The sequence below is a fragment of the Amia ocellicauda genome, chromosome 1 (genome assembly GCF_036373705.1).
Source record: "Amia ocellicauda isolate fAmiCal2 chromosome 1, fAmiCal2.hap1, whole genome shotgun sequence".
Lineage (NCBI taxonomy): Eukaryota > Metazoa > Chordata > Actinopteri > Amiiformes > Amiidae > Amia > Amia ocellicauda.
The window spans coordinates 1,238,230-1,262,977 of record NC_089850.1 but is presented as its reverse complement, the minus strand read 5'-3'; the positions used below and the strand labels follow the sequence as shown (position 1 = coordinate 1,262,977).

General features: G+C 41.7%; 1 protein-coding gene across 6 annotated transcripts in view; it reads left to right on the top strand.

The window, feature by feature from the left end:
• The window catches only part of LOC136738487 (intersectin-2), a 235,780-nt gene that overhangs the window by 69,231 nt on the left and 141,801 nt on the right, over positions 1 to 24,748 (top strand). For 5 of the 6 annotated variants that reach the window (XM_066698568.1, XM_066698407.1, XM_066698655.1 and 2 more), the window contains exons 7-8: positions 485 to 676; positions 21,114 to 21,198. In XM_066698568.1, coding sequence (XP_066554665.1) covers positions 485 to 676; positions 21,114 to 21,198 — 277 coding nt within the window. Of the gene's footprint in view, positions 1 to 484; positions 677 to 15,081; positions 15,460 to 21,113; positions 21,199 to 24,748 lie in introns of those variants that run through there. The other variant, XM_066698739.1, reaches the window with a different exon arrangement.

The window sequence follows — 24,748 nt, the reverse complement described above, 5'->3', positions numbered from 1 at the left end:
ATACAGCACCATGAACCACGTGATGTTGTGAAGTCTTGGTGAAAATGTACTTAAAAGCTCTGGTATTACTTAAATAATTACTTATATATTTGATAGGAAATGTACCAATGTAATGAAATTGTGAGAGTTTGTAGGAGTCAACTATGGGGTCAGCTATGTTGCAACACTATGTATTTATATGCAGCCTATCTAAAGTTGGAGCATGTAATTAAGTAAAAAGATGAAACTGTAGACTGCCATGAATTGGAAGAATAGAGGATTTTTTATTATTTGTAAAGAATAAGGGAAATCATAATTCCATTATTGGCACTTTTATTTCAGATAAGAAGTTATTTTTAAATGTAAGCTACAAAATAAGAGCAATGCTTCATGCGTTTTGTTTATGTAAGTTAAAACAAAAAATATATATTAATATTAATTATTGTCTTCAATATTACACAATCTGTACTCAAATTCTGAAACTTTATTTAATTGTTTTAAACAGGAATGGGAAGTATGCCAAATTTGTCCATCGTTCCTGCCATGCCTATGCTTGCCCCCTTGGCACTAGTCCCTTCTGTTACGCCCATGACTGCCTTGGGACTTGTGAGACCCCTTGTGCCTTCCATCAGCCCTTCAACATTGCCAAATGGGACCTCTGGCATTCTTCAGCCTACTCTTCCCTCCGTCACTGCAAGTAAGTCACAGTTGCACTATCCTCACATTGATACATTTAATAAGTACCTATTGTCACAATTTTGTTGTACCTTTTGATGCGCTATGCAGGCACTAAACTACTTTTTGTAATGCTGTAAATATATTTAATTGTTTTGGGTTGACTGGTTTGTGGAACACTTAATTCCACTAAGGGGTCTCACCATAATAGTTTAAGGTTTAACACAGCTCTAAGCCATCTTTATTGAAAAGAAATTGTTTTATGATAGTTTTCAGCTTTTTCAGTTTTCAGTTTTCAGGAATATTTGTTTAGGCTCTCAGTCAAAAATAACAAACTAAAAAGAAAATTAAGCACTACAATGGAGACAGCAAGCAGAGAGGGTTTGAGGGTCTGCAATGAGAACAAAAGGTTAAATAAGAGTGAACTGCAGTAAGGAGCACTGGTTGCTGTTGTGGTCTTTGCTGAAAGCGAAAACAATAATTAAGTAAATACCTGTTACCTGTGACTTTGTAATCTCTGATTTAAATTAAAATGCTCCACAGAGATATTCATGTGTGTAGTGTTTGTGACCACTAAGTAGCGACAAACAATTAGCAAATGATGGATTTAGCCCAAAACGATGGTTACAGTTCTGCTTAGATTAGGAAGTCATTGGCAATCTTGCTAATTTATGTAAGAAATGGTATTGTGTTTTTGGAATTGGAAGTGCTATCACTTTGGATATAGACAGGGTCTATACACAGTTTACTATTAACTCATTACATTTAGATTCACAATCGCTAACAGTGGACTAGTGAATATCTTTAAGTGTACATTGATAATTAATAAAAATTACCCAAATTAAGATTTACGATACGTGGCAGTGTGGGGGGGTAGAACCCACAATGCCAGGGCTCTGAAAGGCTAGGCTCAGGAATCAACAAGCATGTATTTTTAGTGCAAAGCGGTGATTTATTTACAAGACACAGTGTGTGGGTGCTGTAAATGAAAAGATGTACAGAAAACAAAATTAACATCTAGCTCTTTTTTGAGCCTACTTAAACAAATGACCATATTTTATCAAGAAGAAGACATTTCACATTGATGTATTTTTTGCAATGATTGATACATTGAACATGGAGTTAAAACACAGACATGATGTATACAAAGATATGAGTGCACATTTTGGTTTCTTAATTAATCTAATGTCCATGTCTGATGGTGAGCTATAATCTGCAAAGAATTCCAGAGAGAGATGCACCTCCAATCCAAATCACAAGCAGCTGCACGGAAAAGGTTCAAGAGGACGATCTTAGAGAAGTTACAAAGTACAGGCAATCTTTCAGGAGAGAAAGATAACGGGGCTCACATGTCTGTCCTGTGATGAGTGGAAGCTCAACGTCTACCTGACAAACTGCTCAGGAAGACCCATATATGGCTAAAATTATGGCATATGTAATATAAAGGGGGTTTGTACAATGTATCAAGCCAAATTGCTGGTGAAAACTGGTTCTTTTCAAACCCTGTTCTTCTAGGTATCAGGGTTGAATTATAGCACAGTACCGTGAGCACAGTATGACTGTGAGACCATGACTTTGTTTACAAAGACACACAGGGAAAGAAATGCAGTTCTTCAGCTGGTATAGGTGCAAGCTAACCTGAGCTATGTGTGATTAACGTTCCCTAGCAATTGACTTTAGAGTTGCTATGCTTTGTTGCATTGTCGAATGTTCGCTATCAACTGATTGCATTTTTTCACAGTGGGCCCCGGAAATTGCTGTAGCCCAGGGCCCCCAAATCTGTAAATACAGCCCTGATAACAGTTCCATTACTACACATAACTAGTAATAAATATGACACTCAAACGGAACCAACAGCAATGAAGTCCAATTCACAATCCAATCTGTAATTCCAAAGTTCAGTCCAAGTTCATTATCGCAAAACAAAGTCAAGTACCATTAATCAATCCTCTCTTTGCCCTTACGCTGTCTTTTCATCACACAATAGACTCTTGGACTCCCAGGCTTGCTTTCTGCCTTCTCAACCACAGGAAGTGTATTGCTGGTGGAGAGTCAGTCATGGAGGGAACAGTGGGTTCAGTAGCGTAGCTTAATCATGACGGGCCCAAGTGCCAAAAAAACTTACGGGCTCCTATCAACACCCATATTTCCCTTAAAATTGTAATACATTTTGTTGGTAAGACTGTGTGTTAATATTACTAAGCATTGTAACAGCAGAGCAGAACCTAGTCTAAGGGCACATTTGAAACTGTTATCAGAGAACTGCAATATAGCCGATACATTCAGCACCATGGACGGCGGGCAGAAATTAACCTGTAAGTCAGTCAGAACCACGGAAAACACAAAGCAGTCAAAAAAACACCGTATTTTATCTGCAAATAATAGGCAATAGCCGGAGCATATCTGCCTTGCAGGGCCTCTGATAGCAAAAAACCTTCTCAAGGCGTTGATAAAACTGCTGGGACTCAATGCCTCTACAACTTCAATATGTACTGCTCTCGAGCACATACATGAGAACATCACAGCCCACCTTTTACTGTTAGAGTGTCCTCCTCTATTACGATGTGAGGCCACTTCACATGGACCGAAGACATCCACACCCACGTAAGTAAAAGGTGGTGCAGCCTGTAGTCGCTCGGCTGGCTGGTCTGCCATCTGTTGTTGTTCTGACGTCCTGCACAGCTTCCTGCAGGTTACACACTTAAAGAGCAAGCTGCTGATACATCTTTTAGCTCCAACCAACCAGAATCCAGCTGCTCGGATGGCACCCTCCGTGAAATGCCTTCCATGGTGTTGCACGGCTTTATGATGGTGATGGACGAGCAAAGTTGCTAAGTGGTGTCTACCTGGGATGATGATGGGGTTGGTTTCGTCTGTTCCTAGCTTAGACTGCGTTATCCGCCCTCCAACTCTGAGCAGTCCATCATCATCAAGGATAGGCCCCAGTTTCTGTAAACTGCTTGTATGGGGAATGTCGGACTCTGAGTTTATGCACCTTAATTCTTCTGAGTAACACTCATGCTGGACACTCTTCACCACACAGACCTTGGCTTTCCCCAGCTTTTCTTCTGTGAGACCCCTATGACAGATGTGCCATCCGTGGCAGCCTTCCTGTTGAGTAGAGTGGGAGAAGGTGCGAGCTATGTGGAGCAAGCGTGCTACCACTGTAATGAGAGTGCTGTACTTGGAGAAACGCTCAAAGCGTTTTGTGCTTAACACATCCCTAGAGACACGCGTGAAGTTGGCTATTACCTGAGGGCGTAACTCGGAGTCCGAAAGAGGATCAACAAGGTCAAACAAGACCTGGACCCATGGTCGGCCGCATTAAGGTCCGTGGGTACATACCGCCACTGGTCAGGGCTTGTGGATTGCCAGATACGTCGAACCCGGTTGTTCACGTAGACATACAGTGAGGGAAAAATGTATTTGATCCCCTGCTGATTTTGTACGTTTGACAACTGATAAAGAAATGATCAGTCTATAATTTTAATGGTAGGTGTATTTTAACAGTGAGAGACAGAATAACAACAAAAAAATCCAGAAAAACGCATTTCAAAAAAGTTATAAATTGATTTGCATGTTAATGAGGGAAATAAGTATTTGATCCCCTATCAATCAGCAAGATTTCTGGCTCCCAGGTGTCTTTCATACAGGTAACGAGCTGAGATTAGGAGCACTCTCTTAAAGGGAGTGCTCCTAATCTCAGCTCTTTACCTGTATAAAAGACACCTGTCCACAGAAGCAATCAATCAATCAGATTCCAAACTGTCCACCATGGCCAAGACCAAAGAGCTGTCCAAGGATGTCAGGGACAAGATTGTAGACCTACACAAGGCTGGAATGGGCTACAAGACCATCGCCAAGCAGCTTGGTGAGAAGGTGACATCAGTTGGTGCGATTATTCGCAAATGGAAGAAACACAAAATAACTGTCAGTCTCCCTCGGTCTGGGGCTCCATGCAAGATCTCACCTCGTGGAGTTTCAATGATCATGAGAACGGTGAGGAATCAGCCCAGAACTACACGGGAGGATCTTGTTAATGATCTCAAGGCAGCTGGGACCATAGTCACCAAGAAAACAATTGGTAACACACTACGCCATGAAGGACTGAAATCCTGCAGCGCCCGCAAGGTCCCCCTGCTCAAGAAAGCACATGTACAGGCCCGTCTGAAGTTTGCCAATGAACATCTGAATGATTCAGAGGAGAACTGGGTGAAACTGTTGGGGTCAGATGAGACCAAAATCGAGCTCTTTGGCATCAACTCAACTCGCCGTGTTTGGAGGAGGAGGAACACCATCCCCACCGTAAACATGGAGGTGGAAACATTATGCTTTGGGGGTGTTTTTCTGCTAAGGGGACAGGACAACTGCACTGCATCAAAGGGACGATGGACGGGGCCATGTACCGTCAAAACTTGTGTGAGAACCTCCTCCCCTCAGCCAGGGCATTGAAAATGGGTCGTGGATGAGTATTCCAGCATGACAATGACCCAAAACACACAGCCAAGGCAACAAAGGATTGGCTCAAGAAGAAGCACATTAAGGTCTTGGAGTGGCCTAGCCAGTCTCCCGACCTTATTCCCATAGAAAATCTGTGGAGGGAGCTGAAGGTTCGAGTTGCCAAACGTCAGCCTCGAAACCTTAATGACTTGGAGAGGATCTGCAAAGAGGATTTTTTTGTTGTTATTCTGTCTCTCACTGTTAAAATACACCTACTATTAAAATTATAGACTGATCATTCCTTTGTCAGTGGGCAAACGTACAAAATCAGCAGGGGATCAAATACTTTTTTCCCTCACTGTAAAAACGCCTTTGTTTGATTGTGGATATACCCCAGCACCACCTTGCTGTCCGTGTAGTATGTGGTGCTGTCGAACTCCAGATCCATCTCTGCTACTATGAACTCTGCAATTTCAACTGCAAGTACTGCTGCGCACAGTTCCAGTCTGGGGATCGTGAGGTCTGGCTGTGGCACCAACTTGGACTTCCCAAAGATAAAGCCAGCTTCAACTTGTCCTTCTTGACTCGTAACTTTCAGGTATGCCACGGTTGCAACGGCTTTCACTGATGCGTCTGCAAAGACACAGAGCTCCCTGCTTCGAGCATCTGTGGGGGAAAAGAAGGTGTAGGCACGTGGTATTTGGAGTTCTTGTAAATCCTGAAGTGAGTCCCTCCACTTAGTCCACTCGGCCTCCATATCTTCTGGGAGTGGTGTATCCCAGTCCTCAGCCCACATAAGAGAGTTCTCTGAGAAGCAACCTGCCTTGTATGGTGACAGGGGCAAGGAAGCCAAGAGGGTCATATAAGCTGTTCACTGTTGACAGAACTCCTCTGCGAGTGAAAGGCTTCCCATTGTCTATGGCTTGGAATGTGAGAGTATCCGTGGCTATGTTCCAGGACACTCCAAGGCTGTGCTGTATGGGTGCGTCATCAGAAAAGAGGTTCAAATCTTTGATGTCCTTGGCCCGGTCTTCAGGGGGAAATGCCTCGATGACTGCTGGTTGGTTAGAAGCTATTTTGTGCAGCCTGAGGTTGGACACTGCAAGCATTTGCTGAGCTCTCCCAAGGACACTGATGGCCTCTGCCTCGGTATGGAAAGATTTCAGCACATCATCGACATAGAACTCTCGTTCGATTAGCCTCCTTGCGTCGTTGCCAAAGTCATCTTGTCCTTCCTTGGCTGCCCTCCTCAAACCATAGATGGCAACAGCAGGTGATAGGCTATCGCCAAAGACATGGACGCACATTCTGTAGTCCACAATGTCACTATCGAGATGGTTGTTCCTATACCACAGGAAGCATTGGAAATCTCTGTGCTCTTCTTTCACCATAAAACAGTGGAACATGTGCTGGATATCAGCAGTGATGGCCACACATTCTTTCCTGAACCTCAAGAGCACCCCTAATAGGCTGTTATTAAGGTCTGGACCAGTGAGCAGGACATCATTGAGAGACACTCCCTCATACGGTGCACTGGAATCGAAGACCACACGAATCTTGTCTGGCTTTTTGGGATGACAAACTCCAAATAAGGGGATATACCAGCACTCCTGGCCTTCCTGGAGTAGGGGAGCGATCTCTGCATGTTTATTGATGAGCATGTCTCCATGAATTCCACAAAGTGTGCTTTCATCTGTGGTCGCTTGTCCAGTGTGCGTCGGAGTGAAGTGAGACGATTTTTGGCGTACTGCCTGTTGTTAGGTAACCATTGCTTGGGTACCCGAAAGGGCAATGGTGCAACCCAACTGTTGGAATTGTCTTGGTGGAACTCGCTGTCCATAATCCGAAAGAATCTCACATTGTCAAAAGACGGTGCAAGCTTGTGATCGTTGGTAGTACAGGTGAAGATCGACTGGCCCAGGTTGTCTCCGTCAAGCGGTGAGCTGTATGAGAAGTTTAGCACTGGGCAATGTTGATGCAGTGGTCCTTGACTAAACCTCTCTTTTACTTGTAAGTAACAGCCGCATTGGCTGAGGTAGCTTGGTCGACCATCCTCCAGGATGGAGATCTTGTAGGTATCCACCTGTGATGGTCTGTGGGCTCCTTCAAGACACACATCACCCACGACGACCCACCCCAAATCCAGCTTTTGGGCGAATGGGGCGTTGTGTGGACCGTTGATCTGTTTCCGGACCTTATGCACTCTTAGGATGTCTCTGCCCAATAAGAGAAGTATGTCAGCATCCAGGTCCAGAGGTGGGATCTTGTCTGCGATGTGCTTCAGATGACTGTGGTGGCGGGCCGCATCTGGGATAGGTATCTCTGAGCGTTTATTAGGGATTTGGTTGCATTCGAGGAGTGTAGGAAGGCGGAGACTTATCTTCATGTCTGCTGACTCCACGACATAACCACAGGCCCTTCTTCTGGCTGTCTCCATCAGCCCGGCGCACGTCTTTAGTGTGTATGGAAATGAGCTTCCTTTGATCTTGAAGACATCAAAGAACTCGGACCTCGCGAGGGAGCAATTGCTCATCCAATATGGCGTACATTCTTCTGGACTCTTCTCTGTGTCCATCCGGGTACACGTTGACTAGACATCTTTTGGAGCACGCCCTTGCGCTTACTCCCTTGCCGCACACCTGTGCACCTTGAAGTAACCTCCTGACCTCTCACTTTGTCATCCTTCCCGCCATGCTGTGAAGTGGGAGGAGACAATTAGGACTACCAAGGAGCTGGTCCCGGGTGGAGTGCAGACACGTGGTATTCACTCTCACACTCTTTGCATTTGACTTCAACCGTATAGTTCCTGGCAAGATGGTCTGAGGAGGAGCAGCACCGGAAGCATATGGAGTTCTTTCTCTGAGTCTTCAAGACTCTTCTCTCTAAATCCTCTGCACTTCATCAGTGGATGGGGCTTGTTATGAATAGGGCAATGTTTGCTCAGGCTCACTGATTACTTCTCATCCCCTGACCTAGGTTTCTCGAATGAAGTCACCTGCATTTTGTGGACTGATATAGGTGTTTTCATGCGTCTCTCTGGTCTGTCTTTTCTCTCAGGTGACGTGGGGAAGAAGAGGTTGAAGCTGGGGTCTGTACGAGCCTTAGCCTCTGTACGGACAAAGTTCGTGAACACAGAGAAGGGAGGAAAGGTGACGTGATGTTCCTGCTTGTATCTTGACCCAAATGAAATCCACTTTTACTGTATGTTGTGTGGAAGCTTCTCAATGATGGGACTTACCCCTCTGGATGTGTCCAAGTATGACAGGCCCGGCAAATATCCATCCAGCTTGGCTGCTTTCAGCTCCAACAGCAGATCTCAAAGGTCACGGAGCTTCTGTGGATCTTTGCTTGTCACCTTGGGGAAGGTTTCCAGCTTAATGAAGAGAGCTTGCTCAATGGCTTCAGGCGAGCCATAGATTTCTTCCAGCCTCTCCCAGGCCATCATCAGTCTGGCTAGTAGGTGTCTGATATTGACTGCCTTTTTCCTGCGTGCTTGTTCAGAGGACTCTTTGCCAAGATACTTGATGAGCAGATCAAGTTCTTCTCCAGCAGACAGGTCTAAGTCTGCAATGGCACTTTGGAAGGATGATTTCCAAACCCAATAGTTAATTGGTTTGTCATCAAAAGGGGTCAGCCCTGAGGTCACTAGCTGGCTACGTGCCAAAAATGTGGCGAGGTCATTGGTGGCAGGTGCATGGTCGCGATTGGCTTGTGTTTTCATTTCTCTCTCTGATGGGTGGCAGACCAGAACTGATGCTGGCTTGCTCTTGTACATAGTCTGCAGTGCGTTAGAATTGTTTCTCTGATGGGACAGGGATAGAGACCTTACCAGATGACTCAGGGTCCAAATCTGTCAAGCCAGCCACCAATGCTTCTGCCTCAGCTACTGCTGCATCCTTTTCTTTCTCTTCATGCAATGCATCAAGAGTAGCTTGGAGGTGAGCCTGTTCAACCTTTATCTCTATCTCTCGCGTGGCATATGCTGCTCTGGCTTGAGCTGCTTCGGCTTTGGCTCTCGCTTTGGCGATGGCTATACTAGCCCTAGAACTGGTAGACAATGATGACCTTGATGCTCGAGAACTTACAGAGCGAACATCTTAATTTTTTATCTTGTTGCTTTCAGCCATGACAATATGAAGCGAGGTGTATCAGAAAAATTAAGATAGGTTGATGGATGTCTATGCCTGTATAATAGCCACTTAGCTCTCAATGCTGTGCAGCTCTACGTGGAGTTTCTCCTTTCCTCTCAGCTTGGCGTGATGCCGTCTTTTCACTGTAATGGTCTCACTGGGTGTAGTGTATCCAGTTATCCAAAATAGCTAAACACTCATCCAATAACTCCACGACGCGTTAATATGATTCATGAAGTTTAGTGAATAAAGTGTGAACCTGCAACAGCACAGAAAGGAAATGACTCAGTTTACAATGTTAATCATCTACAATTATACAGATTGTCCCACATACTAATCTGCAGTAAATGTAACAAAATACATACATATACCACTGCGTGTGCTAGATAAACACATATGATTTCCCATATAAACAATAAGCTACAGAAAACAAGATGAGTAAATCGCTCTAGTAAGTAGATTGATTGTCACTGTTAAGCTAGCATGTAGTAACACATTTTAACACAATCTCAAAAATAACGTCAGTAACATTAATGGATGCTTACAAACAATGTTTACAGACGTTGCTTCTAAAAAAGCGAAAGAAGATGGATATTAATGGAGCTGCCACACGTTCCATATAAACACTTCCTTGAACTCTATTTCTTCCTGATTCTGACAGGAAGTGAACTTCACTTATGCTTAATGCAATATTGTCACACTACTTCAAGCTACCAGAAGGTGGAGCCAAAACTTAAAACTAATGACATTGTGAATTATGTCCAAAACAAGCCTAGTTATTATTATTATTATTTTTATTTCTTGGCAGACACCCTTATCCAGGGCGACTTACAACATAAGTGAAAACAAAGTGCAGAAATACAGTGAAGTACAAGGCATCAATCATTACAAATTCAATTTAACTAAAACAGCAATTCAAAATACGTTTTACAAATTCCAATTTACAATTTACACAAGTACAGTAAGTGACTTCCTACATCCTGGACGGTGAAAGCTAAGTGCTGTCAAGGTGTAGGGTCATAGTCAAGGGCTACGGGAAAGGGAGCAAGGAGGAAAACAACCAAGAACGCGAGAAGCAATAATAAAATCTGTGAAGTGCTATCTAGCAGGGATAGAGGACTAATATTACATTAGTTAAACATATAGGCTATGATGACAATGAAATGGCTCAGCGGCCGTGCACCTAAACATGGTTTCCAAAGACAAATCGAGCATAGTCGTAGATTGACAAGCAATGTACATTAATCTCAATAAAGCTTGATTTATAAAGGCTGTCTGGGTAACCTGCCCTGTAAAAATATAAGCTTACTCACTCATTTGATTGGCATTCGACGGGCCTTGCACTCTGCAAAGTTGTTGACTATAGCATTCATATCCATGGTCCTGGCCCTGGTGTTTTCAATGGACAGAATGGCCAACCCACTCATAAGAACATAAGAAAGTTTACAAATGAGAGGAGGCCATTCGACCCATCATGCTAGTTTGGTGTCCATTAATAACTAAGTGATCCAAGGATCCTATTCAGTCTATTTTTAAATGTTCCCAAATTTTCAGCTTCAACCATATGGGGAGTTTGTTCCAGATTGTGACAACTCTCTCCGTGCTTTTCCACCGCAAAAGAACTGGCTCCCAGCCGGCACGGAGACGCTTTTTCGGGCACCAAAAACTTCCTGGTCTGTGAAGAAACCCTCTTAAATTGACGAAAATGGCAGCACAGGAATTGTGTTGCAAATGGTAAAGAAGTCTTTTAATCAGGCCGGCCCGGAAGAAAACCAGAATGAACTCGTGTTCAAACAGCTTTCTTACAGATCTCTTCCTGGTTTTACATTTTATACAGTAGTAAACAAAAGGTGAATAATGTCCAATCAGCAGAGGGCAGTGTCCTGGATGTGCATGTGGATTGGCTCAGCCCTCGCTTCTCTACTTCCTCTTCCTCCTTTGGAGTGTAGGGTTACCAGTCACCTGGGGGGATTTCACCATTTCCTCCGCAAAATATTCTGGGATACGCAAAGGACTGTGGGGGAGAGAGTGGTTCGACATGTTTTGCACGTGGAACCAGACAAAGAGAAAAGTGGCTGTGCAGGGGGAGGGAAGAGTTGTTCCACGTGTTTTACACATGGAACCAGAAAAGTGGGTGTGCAGGGGGAGAGACAGACAGACAGAACTATACAACAACATTTTACATATTCCATTCAAAGAAATATATATACATATTCATATACATTTTAATATTTATGCAGAGCTGATATGTCCTTTATTGTATTTAAATTTGACAAGACCTCAGGTCTTTCAGTCTGGAACCAAGGAACCGTGACGTCGGGGGCTGGGGGGCAGGGTAAAGTCGTCTCCACCAAAAGTTATTTGCTGGAGTTCAGCCACCATTGTTAAAATGCCAGCAGAGACACGAGCAGTGAGAAGAGTTTTGATTAAAAATGAGCAAAATCAGCAGCAAACAGCGGTCTGTCGAGGAGAGACACTTTAGTAACAATATGGTCGGACGAGGTCCACTAACTAGTTAGGAGTTGTGAAATGGCAGCAATGAGAGATGACTCAGCTCACCTTCCATGACAGGAAAGACGTGTTACAGCAGTATTATGATGATGGATAGTTAATGCGATGATAAAGATTGGATAGAAATGTTGTTTGTTAATTAACTGGTCATTAACTGGTCCTTACGGGCAGTTTCTTCTGCAACTGGCAGAAATGTGGTGTTACGCCGAATTCAGTGCCCCACGAATCATTTGTCCCTGGTTGGTTTGCGCAAGGTTAACAATTTATGAATAAATAAATGTTCTTAGCACAGGGTGAATTACACAAAACATACATATTTTACAGTAAGTGAAGATCAGATACACTATAATTGCTGTTACAGTGATGCGCTTCGCGAGCGATAACACGCCAGCAGAGTGCTGACAATGTATTATTATTATTATTATTATTATTATGTATTTGTTTGCAGATGCCCTTATCCAGGGCGACTTTCAAAACATAAGAGCATTGCTGCGGTGTCTGGCAACAGGGACAATGTAACAATGATTTGGGACCATCATCACAGAATTCATCAATAAGCAGAATTTCCCATCAAACCATTAACATCACCTGAGAATACAAGTAAAAATACGCCACAAAATGAATGAAAATGTATCCACTCATAATGAACTGTATGCATGGTGACGAATGCATGTTAACTCTATCTTGTATTTTTTTCAATACAGTAAAAGTGTCTGAAATAGCGAATCGGTGTGAATCCCTTAATGCATAAATAAAAATAAATAAAAATAAACGGCTGAGTTATCTTTGCATATTCGTATAGCTGTATTTTCGTTTCTGCTTGTCTACATGTGATCTCACGTTTTTTTGTTTTTGTTTTTTACAATGTATCTGTGCTGTGTGTAGACGCTGAGTGAGTTTAATTTTGATGGTTAAATAGGGTTTCAAAGACAGCAGTAAAGCTTGCAAATTAAGGATGCAGTCCGCCTTGGTGCTGATTATTATTCCATGTGTTTCTCGACTTCTACTCCGTGCTTGGGAATGCCCACATCCAGTGACATCAGCGTTCGGTTCCCAGGCCGGTGAAAAAGCAGGCCGGTCCGCAAAAGGTTCAGCTGGTTCCCAGGCCGAGCACCAGCTTTGGCACCAGCACTGGCACCATGTTGGTGGAAAAGCGCTAACAGTGTGAAGAAGTCTCCTGTTTTCCATTTTGAATGCCTTGAAGCCCAATTTCCATTTGTGTCCCTGGGTGTGTTTGTCCCTGCTGATCTGGAAAAGCTCCTCTGGTTTGATGTGGTCGATGCCCTTCATCATTTTGAAGACTTTAATCAAGCCCCCACATAGTCTCCTCTGTTCCAGGGTGAAAAGGTTCAGTTCCCTCAGTCTCTCTGAGTAGGACATTCCCTTCAGACCTGGAATAAGACCTCTTTTGGGCTCCACTTTTTAAATCCGTAATTTTCTATTCTCGACTTTGTCTCTTTTTTTTTTTCGGCCGTTGTCTCTTGATAGCTAGCTCAACTGTTGCTTAAAATGATGACAGAAACAACATCGCTTTGGAGAGTATTTGCACAATGAATTCCAGAAAGCATTTCATTATCTTTACATGGTATTGAAACTATTGAATAATATGATTAATTTATCATATAGCCTACATTAAAGAAAGATCTTCTCATCATATAGTAGATGTGATGGACCCGCGTCAACAATGAATACTTGGGCATGGTGGGGCGGTATTCAAATTACATAGGGGTCCCGCAGCTCTGCAGATCCAGGCCCGTCACCAGGCCATGTACGTCACGGGCCCTGGTGCGACCGCACTGGCTGCACCGGCTGAAGCTGCGCTACTGAGTGGCAATGTTGTTTGTAAGCATTTACAGTTTCATGAATGAAAATGTCCTATTAAATTTCAGCATCATCAGTTGGTTAAACTTGCCGTTGTTCTGTAAAGTGACAATCAGAAGAAACACTTTCAGCATCTATAGAATTGACAAATATATTTTAGCGTTTCATGTTAAATTGGGAAATAATTATTTAGCTTTAGCTTTGCACTTTTTGCAATTCTTTAACACTACAGTGTTTGGTGAAATGTGCATTTTTTTCCCACAAATCCTGCGTAAGCAATCATGTAGTTGGAATTAACAGGGGTGTAAAGTAATGAAGTACAAATACTTTGTTCCTGTAATTAAGTAGGTTTTTTTTGGTATTTGTACTTTAAGTATTTGTTATTTGTGGCTACTGTTACTTTTACTCCACTATATTTATGAACAAAATAATGTACTTTTCACTCTACTACATTTCCCACAGATGTCTCCGTTACTGTCACTTACTTCGGGTACATCATGAATATTAAACTGGCTATATGCTTCATTCTGCAATTCCATTGCACCATTCATATGTCGGTCACACACATTTTACCATTTGGCAATAAAACTTATTTTGATTGGTCTTCACACAGAAAGGCAGGGTCAATATTACCATTTAGGTTTGCTTTCAAAGTAGTATGCCCACAACGAAAAAAATAATAATAAACAAATTCACCGCGCAGCTGCATGAAAAAAATAAATATATAACGTTAATAATGGGTATGCAAATGAATAGTTTAACACTAGTGCTCACAATTGCATGGAAAAACTGCGACGTGCTGGTGAGTTTGTCGAGTTATGGGAGAAACAAAAGGACACGGACACCCCGCTCCAAGCACACGGCAAAGAGAAGTGAGTATTGATCTGAATGCGCATGTGTACCTGTGTCCGAGCTGCAGGGCACCGATAAGTCGTGGTAGTGCAGTGCACAGTATTGTTAGCTTTCCGCTATTGGAAATGCATTGGTATGGGGAAGTGTTATTTTGGTAATTAATAGCAGCTGTTTTGTGTTGCATTAGATCAATGGGCATTGTGCATGTAGCTGTGTAGCGTTGACATATCGTTTTTTTCGAGATGGTTATGAATTGTCCATGTTAGTAAAGCGGTGTAGTAACCTGTATTCTTGTTGCAGGTATAGCTCTCAAATCTCACGCATTGCCCTTAAAATCTTAGGCATTTGTCTCCAAAAAATGTTTAAAAGAAAAAGAAAAGAAAAAAAAAAGGCTTCTGCTTTTGCCGGCGGCGACAGTATCTGTAATTTTTTTGTGACAAATCTCATGCATTGTCGTTTTGAAAACTTGAGACCTATGCAACGCAACTGGAAATAATCTGACCAATCAGAAGTGATGTAAACCCACGTGGAAACACGCATAGTACATGCACGTGCCCCATAACAAACGTGGTCGACGAGAAGTTCAACCTACTGATTGGCCCTTTAAGACAGGGAGCTTAAAAGAGGAAGTAGGAACCCGGAAGGAGAGGCTTTTTTTCATTCTGTAGTTAGGGTGTTCCAGGCGGGGTGGGTCTTTTTAGCCTAAGCCGTGGTTGTTTTTTTTGTTTTCATAGTTTTGTAATTTTATTAGTTAGGTAAATTATGGATTTATTCTTTCATAACCACACGTAAATGGAGGTACATTGCAATTAAGGACCCACGATGTATTTATCGAGCTGTTAACAAGCGACCCGGCCAACCGAGAAGACTGCGAGCTTGTGGAGCCGTCAGAGAAGCCAGATATTGTACAGATGAGTAAAAGAGTGCTTTTCCATTTTCCTGCTCTTCGGACTGACTAAACTGATGCCCTGAACTATACCGTTTGTAAAGAAGACAACAAAGGAGTGTGGAAGGGAGGACTGTCCTGAGGAGTCGTTACTGAACAACCCATGTACTGGTTTGCAGTAGCTTGTTATTGCGATGTTAATATGTTATGTGAGTCATCGTGATGGTATACAGCGTGTGGACTTATTTTTGTGTGGTTTGTTCTTTGTGGTATTTATCGTTTGTTTTGGTGTTTTATTTAGTTACATGTGTTATGTGTAAGACTTGCGTTTGTTGTTGTTATTTCTAGATGGCGTGATTTATTAAGGTGTGCTTTTTCCAGGCTTGTAGTGATGTTTGATAGTGAATACCTTGTTGGCATCGTGTTTGTGGCTGAAGTTGGTCTGGTATCTGAATATTTGCCTGTTATAGACATCTGTATGACTCTTTCTTAATTTGTGAGCACTTAAATACAGAATTGGCTATTAAAGCTTAGGCCTCAGGTTCAAAAAATCTATCTAGGACTGTATGACTATATACAACTTGTAAAAGTGTGGATAAGTACTGTCAACCATATAATCTGTTTAAAAGAATGTTACTTGTCTATTTTGTTTATTCCTTATTTTTCTTATAAATTATACTTAGCTGCTCTGGTTTGATCCCTAATACACACCATTTTTATTTATGGAAACGGTTTGTTTGTCTTTCTTGGAGAGGAGGAACACCTCTTGTAAGAGAGGGCAGGGACGTTGTTAGGCTAGGCTAGCTCGTTTGTTTAAACAGATGACCAAGGATAGGAGTCACGATCAGATGACTGGAGGCGAGAGACAGAGGAATTCCAGAAGGGGTGAAATTAATCAGGTTCAGCCAGTAGATAATCCAAATAATAATAGTAATGTATCGATAGCAGCCCGAGAGTGTTTAAATAATAGTATTTATATCCTTTTTAATGTAAGGTTGATTTTATCTGTGTTTATCCGTGGTCTGTAAATAAACAAAGAAATAACAATTCTTTTAAGCTTACTGTGCTGATCACAAGAACTTAAATAAACAAACAGAATATGACGATTGGACTGTAAGGTTACTTTGCTATGTTTACAATATTCAACATAAACATTACTAATTTAGCTTAAACATAAAACAAGTTATTCATAATTATAACTTACGTTTCTGCACTGACGCACAGTATGTTGAAGGAAAGAAATACACAGCATCTTCGCTCTCGGCTGACTGGGCTAATGCAAAGGAACGTCTAACTATGATGAGTCATAAGGAAAGCATCTCACCGAGATGACCTGTATAAACCGAACAGTAACGAATTCTGAACAAAGGGCGACTTAGGCGGATCCGCCCAAAATTTGGGCATCAATTACAAAGTATTAATTATCTGAGAAATGATCTGAGATAAAGACTTGCGGTGTTTTTAGTGCTGTAGCTGAGATTCTGCTGAAAACAGCCATGTGCGGTTTGTTTACATCGTGTACTTTCTGGTTTTAGAAATTCAATTTGCAAGTCAGCACATGGGGCTGGAATTGCCCAATGGAGAGGATGTTACTGTGTGTGTCATGTGCCATGGAGATCTGCCTTTAATAGCCAATCCAAAAAACCCCGTCTCAGGCAGCTGATCAGTGTCGGGTTACAGACAGGTGTGGTATCTATGGATTCAGAACAGCTTCAGCTATGCATGTATTATGTACTTATAATACAGTATATATTATATTATTATATTACATATAAGTGGACAATGTGCAATAAAGTAAAAAAGAAACAGAATTAGATTTTTTTTTTTCCAGCAATGGAAAACAGAAGCCGATCAAGATTGTGAGGTCAGCAGAATATATAACAGGACTCCCTTGCATGCCAGAAGCCCCTCTGCCACTTCCTGGAGAGGCCCATCTTTGCTCAGTGGCATGTCTGAGGGACCTGAATAACTCAGGGAAAATAGGATCTCAATGTTCTCCTGGGTCAGTTTGCAAAAAAGGTGCATTATTTCAGTGTTATGTATATAGTTTATTGAAATACAATGTATATTTCAATACCTAAGGCTTTGTTCTAAGTGTCAAAACTGTTCACTATTACTGTGTGGGGTGTCAAATCAATAATAATAATATAAAAATGAATAGTTTTTTTTATTGCACATTGTTCACTCAAATACTTATAAGTATGTCTTATAAGTACATTATACATGAAAAATGCATTTAGCAGAGGTTGTTCTGAAAAAATAGATATAAAACACTTTGTGGTTTATAAGCAAATGCATATTGTTTATCAGCTAGAATGTAAAAGTGTTAAAAACAGGAAAAATTTGCTCAGTCTTCTGAGGGTTAACTTAGTATTAGACAATGAGAGACTCCGCCATTAATACGTTTTATGTTACGTTAGCTAGCTACAGACGTTGACGTCTGGCTGCGTGTCATCTTTTCGTTGTTGAGACATTTTTTGGGTCTTAAATTATATTTGTTGAGGTCTTAAAAAGGTCTTAAAAAGCATGGAATTTGACTTTAAAAATGGTGCAAGAACCCTGATAATTAAATATGATTTTTATTACTGTATTATTCACATTTTAAATGTTCCCAAATTTCCAGCGTCAACCACATCGCTGGGTAGTTTGTTCCAGTTTTTATGATGGCATGTGTAAGGACAACATCACATTTTATAATTATATATATGTATATATATGTATATGTATATGTATATATATATGTAGAACCTGCCTCTGAAATAACTGGAAAAGTCATTGAGATAAAGCAAATAGAACTTCAATAATCAAGCTGGCTTGGAAGCACCACGTCGGGGAATTCCTTCAGTGAGAACTTAATGTTTACACACATGAGTGAAGCTTTATAGGAAAATGATGTAGAATCTTGTGGCCGTTCATCCAATCAAAGGCTTCAAAAGATGCAAGCTCCGGAAAGTTTGTAGGCTGCCCTTCCCAAGGGGGACGTTCATCATAGAGGCAGATGTCTGGTCCTGTTACAGCATACAAACGGTACGATCTTGTGGTTTTCTTAACAACGAGGTAACATCTTTAGCTTTGAGAGGAGAAACAGGAAATCCACATACAGACAAACCCAAGGGTGGATACATTCGGGAAAACCCATTTCTCTTATCATACAAAAACAGAAGAAGAAGCATAGATAATAATTTCAATAGTATGTATTTTTAACAACCATTTTGTTTTGCTAGGCTAGATAAAGCTAATTTGCTCAGTCTGTATACAAGCCATTTCTAATGCTAACATCAATATAAAACATTATATAATTATCACAAAACACTTTCTTCAACTTTCCTATACATAGTCTTCAATATACACTCACCTAAAGGATTATTAGGAACACCTGTTCAATTTCTCATTAATGCAATTATCTAACCAACCAATCACATGGCAGTTGCTTCAATGCATTTAGGGGTGTGGTCCTGGTCAAGACAATCTCCTGAACTCCAAACTGAATGTCTGAATGGGAAAGAAAGGTGATTTAAGCAATTTTGAGCGTGGCAGGGTTGTTGGTGCCAGACGGGCCGGTCTGAGTATTTCACAATCTGCTCAGTTACTGGGATTTTCACGCACAACCATTTCTAGGGTTTACAAAGAATGGTGTGAAAAGGAAAAAACATCCAGTATGCGGCAGTCCTGTGGACGAAAATGCCTTGTTGATGCTAGAGGTCAGAGGAGAATGGGCCGACTGATTCAAGCTGATAGAAGAGCAACTTTGACTGAAATAACCACTCGTTACAACCAAGGTATGCAGCAAAGCATTTGTGAAGCCACAACACGTACAACCTTGAGGCGGATGGGCTACAACAGCAGAAGACCCCACCGGGTACCACTCATCTCCACTACAAATAGGAAAAAGAGGCTACAATTTGCACAAGCTCACCAAAATTGGACAGTTGAACACTGGAAAAATGTTGCCTGGTCTGATGAGTCTCGATTTCTGTTGAGACATTCAGATGGTAGAGTCAGAATTTGGCGTAAACAGAATGAGAACATGGATCCATCATGCCTTGTTACCACTGTGCAGGCTGGTGGTGGTGGTGTAATGGTGTGGGGGATGTTTTCTTGGCACACTAGGCCCCTTAGTGCCAATTGGGCATCGTTTAAATGCCACGGCCTACCTGAGCATTGTTTCTGACCATGTCCATCCCTTTATGACCACCATGTACCCATCCTCTGATGGCTACTTCCAGCAGGATAATGCACCATGTCACAAAGGTCGAATCATTTCAAATTGGTTTCTTGAACATGACAATGAGTTCACTGTACTAAACTGGCCCCCACAGTCACCAGATCTCAACCCAATAGAGCATCTTTGGGATGTGGTGGAACGGGAGCTTCGTGCCCTGGATGTGCATCCCACAAATCTCCATCAACTACAAGATGCTATCCTATCAATATGGGCCAACATTTCTAAAGAATGCTTTCAGCACCTTTCAGAATCAATGCCACGTAGAATTAAGGCAGTTCTGAAGGCGAAAGGGGGTCAAACACAGTATTAGTATGGTGTTCCTAATAATCCTTTAGGTGAGTGTGTATATATATATATATAATATATATATTATAATTATACAATTTGATGTTGTAGCCACACTCTCACTTGTTAGGTAGTTATAGCCCAGATGAAGACACAGTAGTGTTGAAAGGCATTGTTATTCAATACAATGAAACTTTTGTAATACAAGAGTCCAGTCTAAATACCTAATAAGTGAGAGTCCTTCCTTGGACCACTTTTGATACTTACTAACCACTGCAGACCGGGAACACCCCATAAGAGCTGCAGTTTTGGAGATGCTCTGTCGTCTAACCATCACAATTTGGCCCTTGTCAAAGTTGCTCACATCCTTATGCTTGCCCATTTTTCCTGCTTGTAACACATCAACTTTGAGGACAAAATTGAGGAACCATAAAAATACAATACCTTGATAATTTATGGAAAATAAAATGTTGGATTAAAACACCGAATGAATCTCTTGCGTGCCCGCTTTATAAGGCTCACACACAAAGACATTGCAATTTCACTTTATTACTAAAAACACAATTTACTTTTAAGTAGCTACTTTTTTACTTTTACTCAAGTACTGTTTGAATGGGAGACTACTTTTACTGGAGTAAGTTTTTGATTACAATATTTTTACTTTTACTCAAGTATGACTTTCCGACTACCTTTTACATCTCTGGGAATGATACTAAAATAGGTGGCTCAGCAGATACAATCTTGGCAGCAGAGGCTGTTCAAAGGGACTTGGATATTATTCAGTTGTGGGCCGACACCTGGCAGATGAAATTCAATGTGGACGGTATTACGGAAGGTATTACGTGCAAGTAACAAAAATATCCACAATAACTACACTATGGGAGGAATAGAACAAAATGAAGTAATGCAAGAGAAAGACCTAGGAGTCTATTTGGACTCCTCACTTTCTCCATCCAAACAATGTGGGGAAGCAATAAAAAAGGCAAATAGAATGTTAGGGTATATTGTCAAAAGTGTAGAATGCAAAACAAGGGAAGTAATGTTAAGACTGTACAATGCACTAGTTAGACCTCATCTAGAATACTGTGTACAGTTCTGGGAACCACATTTCAAGAAAGTTAGGATCCTTGGATCACTTAGTTATTAATGGACACCAAAAAAGTACGATGGGTCGAATGGCCACCTCTTGTTTGTAAATGTTCTTATGTTATGCATAGCTCAGGTAGAACCTTTATTAAGATCTAACAAGAAATGGGCTACTGTAAAACTAAATTCCTGTGTCAGCTAATTATTATTATTTTTTTCTCAGCATTGCCTCAAACTTCCTCTTCAGTGGTGTTTGGAGGAACGGGAATGACAAAGACACAATCCTTATTGGACATGGGATCGAGCAGGTAAGTCTGACTTCTACCAGAACTGACAAGTTTAATGTATGATTACCTCATACGGTACCAAATTGTACTGCTTAAAATGTTAAAATGGTGTAAACAATTACACAGTGAGCCCTCTAGAAATGTTTGCTGGAAACGTTCTAAATCTGTTGTCTGCCTCTATCAAGCTTATGGTACTGCAATGAGTTTAAATAGAATACTTAACTGTTGTTCACAAAACCACTCAAGAAAATACATTATTTGACAAAGAACAAGGGGACATTTACTGATGGTAGGATTGTCAAGGGTGCAATGTAGGGTTGGCAATGCTCCGGGTTTGCTGGCTCCAGCTCTGGAGTGGCTCCAGCAGCCCTAGCTCCAGTTCCGGACCGGCTCCGGTGCAGCTTCACACTGCTGCTCTGGCTCCGGCTGCTTTTAACCAGCTCCAGCTCCAGAGCCACATAAACCAGTTCCAACTAGGATGTGATCATTATTGATAATGTTTCCTTTTTTACTTATTTTATGTAAATAACTGTTTAACAAAACCAAAATATCAATAATAAACATCTGTTTAACCATTTAAACATGAAAATGTAGAAAATTGTAAAGATGTCTGTGCCAATTAGGGTTGCCGACAGTCCAGTATTTTACTGGACTGTCCGGTATTTTTAAACTACATGGCCAACAGTATGTGGACACCCATTCAAATTAGTGGATTTGGCTATTTCAGCCACACCCATTGCTGACAGTCATATACAGTGGTTCTCAAAAGTATTCACCCCCCTTAGACTTTCCACATATCATTGTTTTACAACATGAAATCAGAATGGATTTAATCAGGAGTTTTTGCCACTAATCAACACAGAAAATGTCCATAATGTCAAAGTAAAAAATATGATCTGTAAATTGTCTAAATTAATTACAAATACTAAACGGAAAATAATTGAATGCATAAGTAATCACCCCCTTCAGTCAATATTTGGCCAAACTGCCTCTGGAAGCAATGTCAGCACAAGAACTGTTCGTTGGGAGCTTCATGAAATGGGTTTCCATGGCTGGGCAGCCACACGAGACTAAAATCACCATGCACAATGCCAGGCATTGACTAGAGTGGTGTAAAGATCACTGCCATTGGACTCTGGAGCAGTAGAAACGCAATCTCTGGAGTGATGAATCACGCTTCACCATCTGGCAGTCTGATGGACAGATCTGGGTTTGGCGGATGCCAGGAGAATGCTACCTACCCGAATGCATAGTACTAACTGTAAAGTTTGGAGAAGGAATAATGGTATAGGGCTGTTTTTCATGGTTCGGGGCCTTTAGTTCCACTGAAGGGAAATCTTTAAGCTACAGAATACAATGACATTCTACTTTTGAGCAACAGTTTGGGGAAGGCCCTTTCCTCTTTCCTTTGCAATGCCCCCGTGGACAAACCGAGGTCCATAAAGAAATAGTTTGTCGAGTCCGGTCTGCACAGAGCCCAGACCTCAACTCCATCGAACACCTTTGGGATTAATTGGAACACCGACTATGAGCCAAGCCTAATCACCCAACATCAGTGCCCGACCTCACTAATGCTCTTCTGGCTGAATGGAAGCAAATCCCTGCAGCAATGTTCCAACATCTAGTGGAAAGAGAGGAGGCTGTTATTACATCAAAGGGGGGACCAACTCCATTTTAATGTCCATGATTTTGGAATGAGATGTTCGACAAGCAGATGTCCACATACTTTTGGCCATGTAGTGTATTTACTTTGACCCCCTGTCCAGTATTTTTGGCAGATGGCAGATATTTTAAGTACAGTAATCTATTGGATATGTCATTAAAAATGTTATCAGTGTACAATTTGCACTCAACTCAAATCGCCAGCACCCCCCTCTTGGTTGACATTAATTTAGGCAGATGAAGAACTTGGTCTGGAGATTCGACTTTCCTTCTTTTGGAAGTGGTTCATACGAGATGTACTCTTAGATTATAGAATCGCTTCTTGAACAATAGTGAGAAACTGAAGGTGTCATATAATTACACACCGATCAGCCATAACATTATGACCACTGACAGGTGAAGTGAATAACACTGATAATCTCGTTATCATGGCACCTGTCAGTGGGTGTGATATATTAGGCAGCAAGTGAACATTTTGTCCTCAAAGCAGGAAAATGGGCAAGCGTAAGGATCTGAGCAACTTTGAAAAGGGCCAGATTGTGATGGCTAGACGACTGGTCAGAGCATCTCTAAAACTGCAGCTCTTGTGGGGTGTTCCTGGTCTGCAGTGGTCAGTACCTATCAAAAGTGCTCCAAGGAAGGAAAAGCGGTGAACCGGCAACAGGGTCATGGGCGGCCAAGGCTCATTGATGCACGTGGGGAGCGAAGGCTGGCCCGTGTGATCCGATCCAACAGACGAACTACTGTAGCTCAAATTGCTGAAAAAGTTAATGCTGGTTCTGATAGAAAGGTGTCAGAACACACAGTGCATCGCAGTTTGTTGCGTATGGGGCTGCGTAGATGCAGACCAGTCAGGGTGCCCATGCTGACCCCTGTCCACTGCCAAAAGTGCCTACAATGGGCACGTGAGCATCAGAACTGGAACACGGAGCAATGGAAGAAGGTGGCCTGGTCTGATGAATCACGAGTTCAAGGTGTTGACTTGGCCTCCAATTGTCCTCAATCCAATCGAGCCTTTGTGGGGTGTGCTGGTCAAACAAGTCCGATCCATGGAGGCCCCACCTCGCAACTTACAGGACTTAAAGGATCTGCTGCTAACTTCTTGGTGCCAGATACCACAGCACACCTTCAGAGGTCTAGTGGAGTCCATGCCTCGATGGGTCAGCGCTGTTTTGGCAGCAAAAGGGGGACCTACACAATATTAGGCAGGTGGTCATAATGTTATGCCTGATCGGTGTATGTAGTATCTATGGATTCAGAACAGCTTCAGCTATGCACGTATTATGTACTTATAATACAGTATATATAATATTATTATATATAAAATGCTCTGAATCTCGATTCGCTGTGCATAATCCTACACTACCGCTTGTCACTGCTTGTTACGCCTACTGTCGAACCAGGGAGTCCTAGCCACATTGTGAAGGGTGAAATTACCTCATTACGATATCACAGAGGTGAAATTACGGATTCGAAAAAGTCCTTCGCTGTTTGACGGTAGGAAGACAATGGTTTTGATATTGAGTCGGCATTTTTGCTTTTTTTAAATTGTTTATTAGAAATCATTTTTGATTACATGACGTGCAGTTGCAGTACCATGTTCCGCCTGCGGGACAAGGGGGTGTAAGGTTAAAGCAAGGTAAAGTCATAGAAAACATGCTATATTATAGGGAATAAACTGAGATATGTAGGCTTTTTCCTAACCAAGTCTAAGAGCGCAGTTGTGACAGGACTGAATAATATGGAATAATAACATTACAAATAATCCGTATTAAAGCCCTGTATACACATTTAATGTAGTATAATTATTAGTAGTGGCACTGGTATAAGTATTATAACTATACAGTATTTAATATAGAAATCAATTAATACATGCTGTAAGGACCACAGTGGGAAATCACAGTTGCAA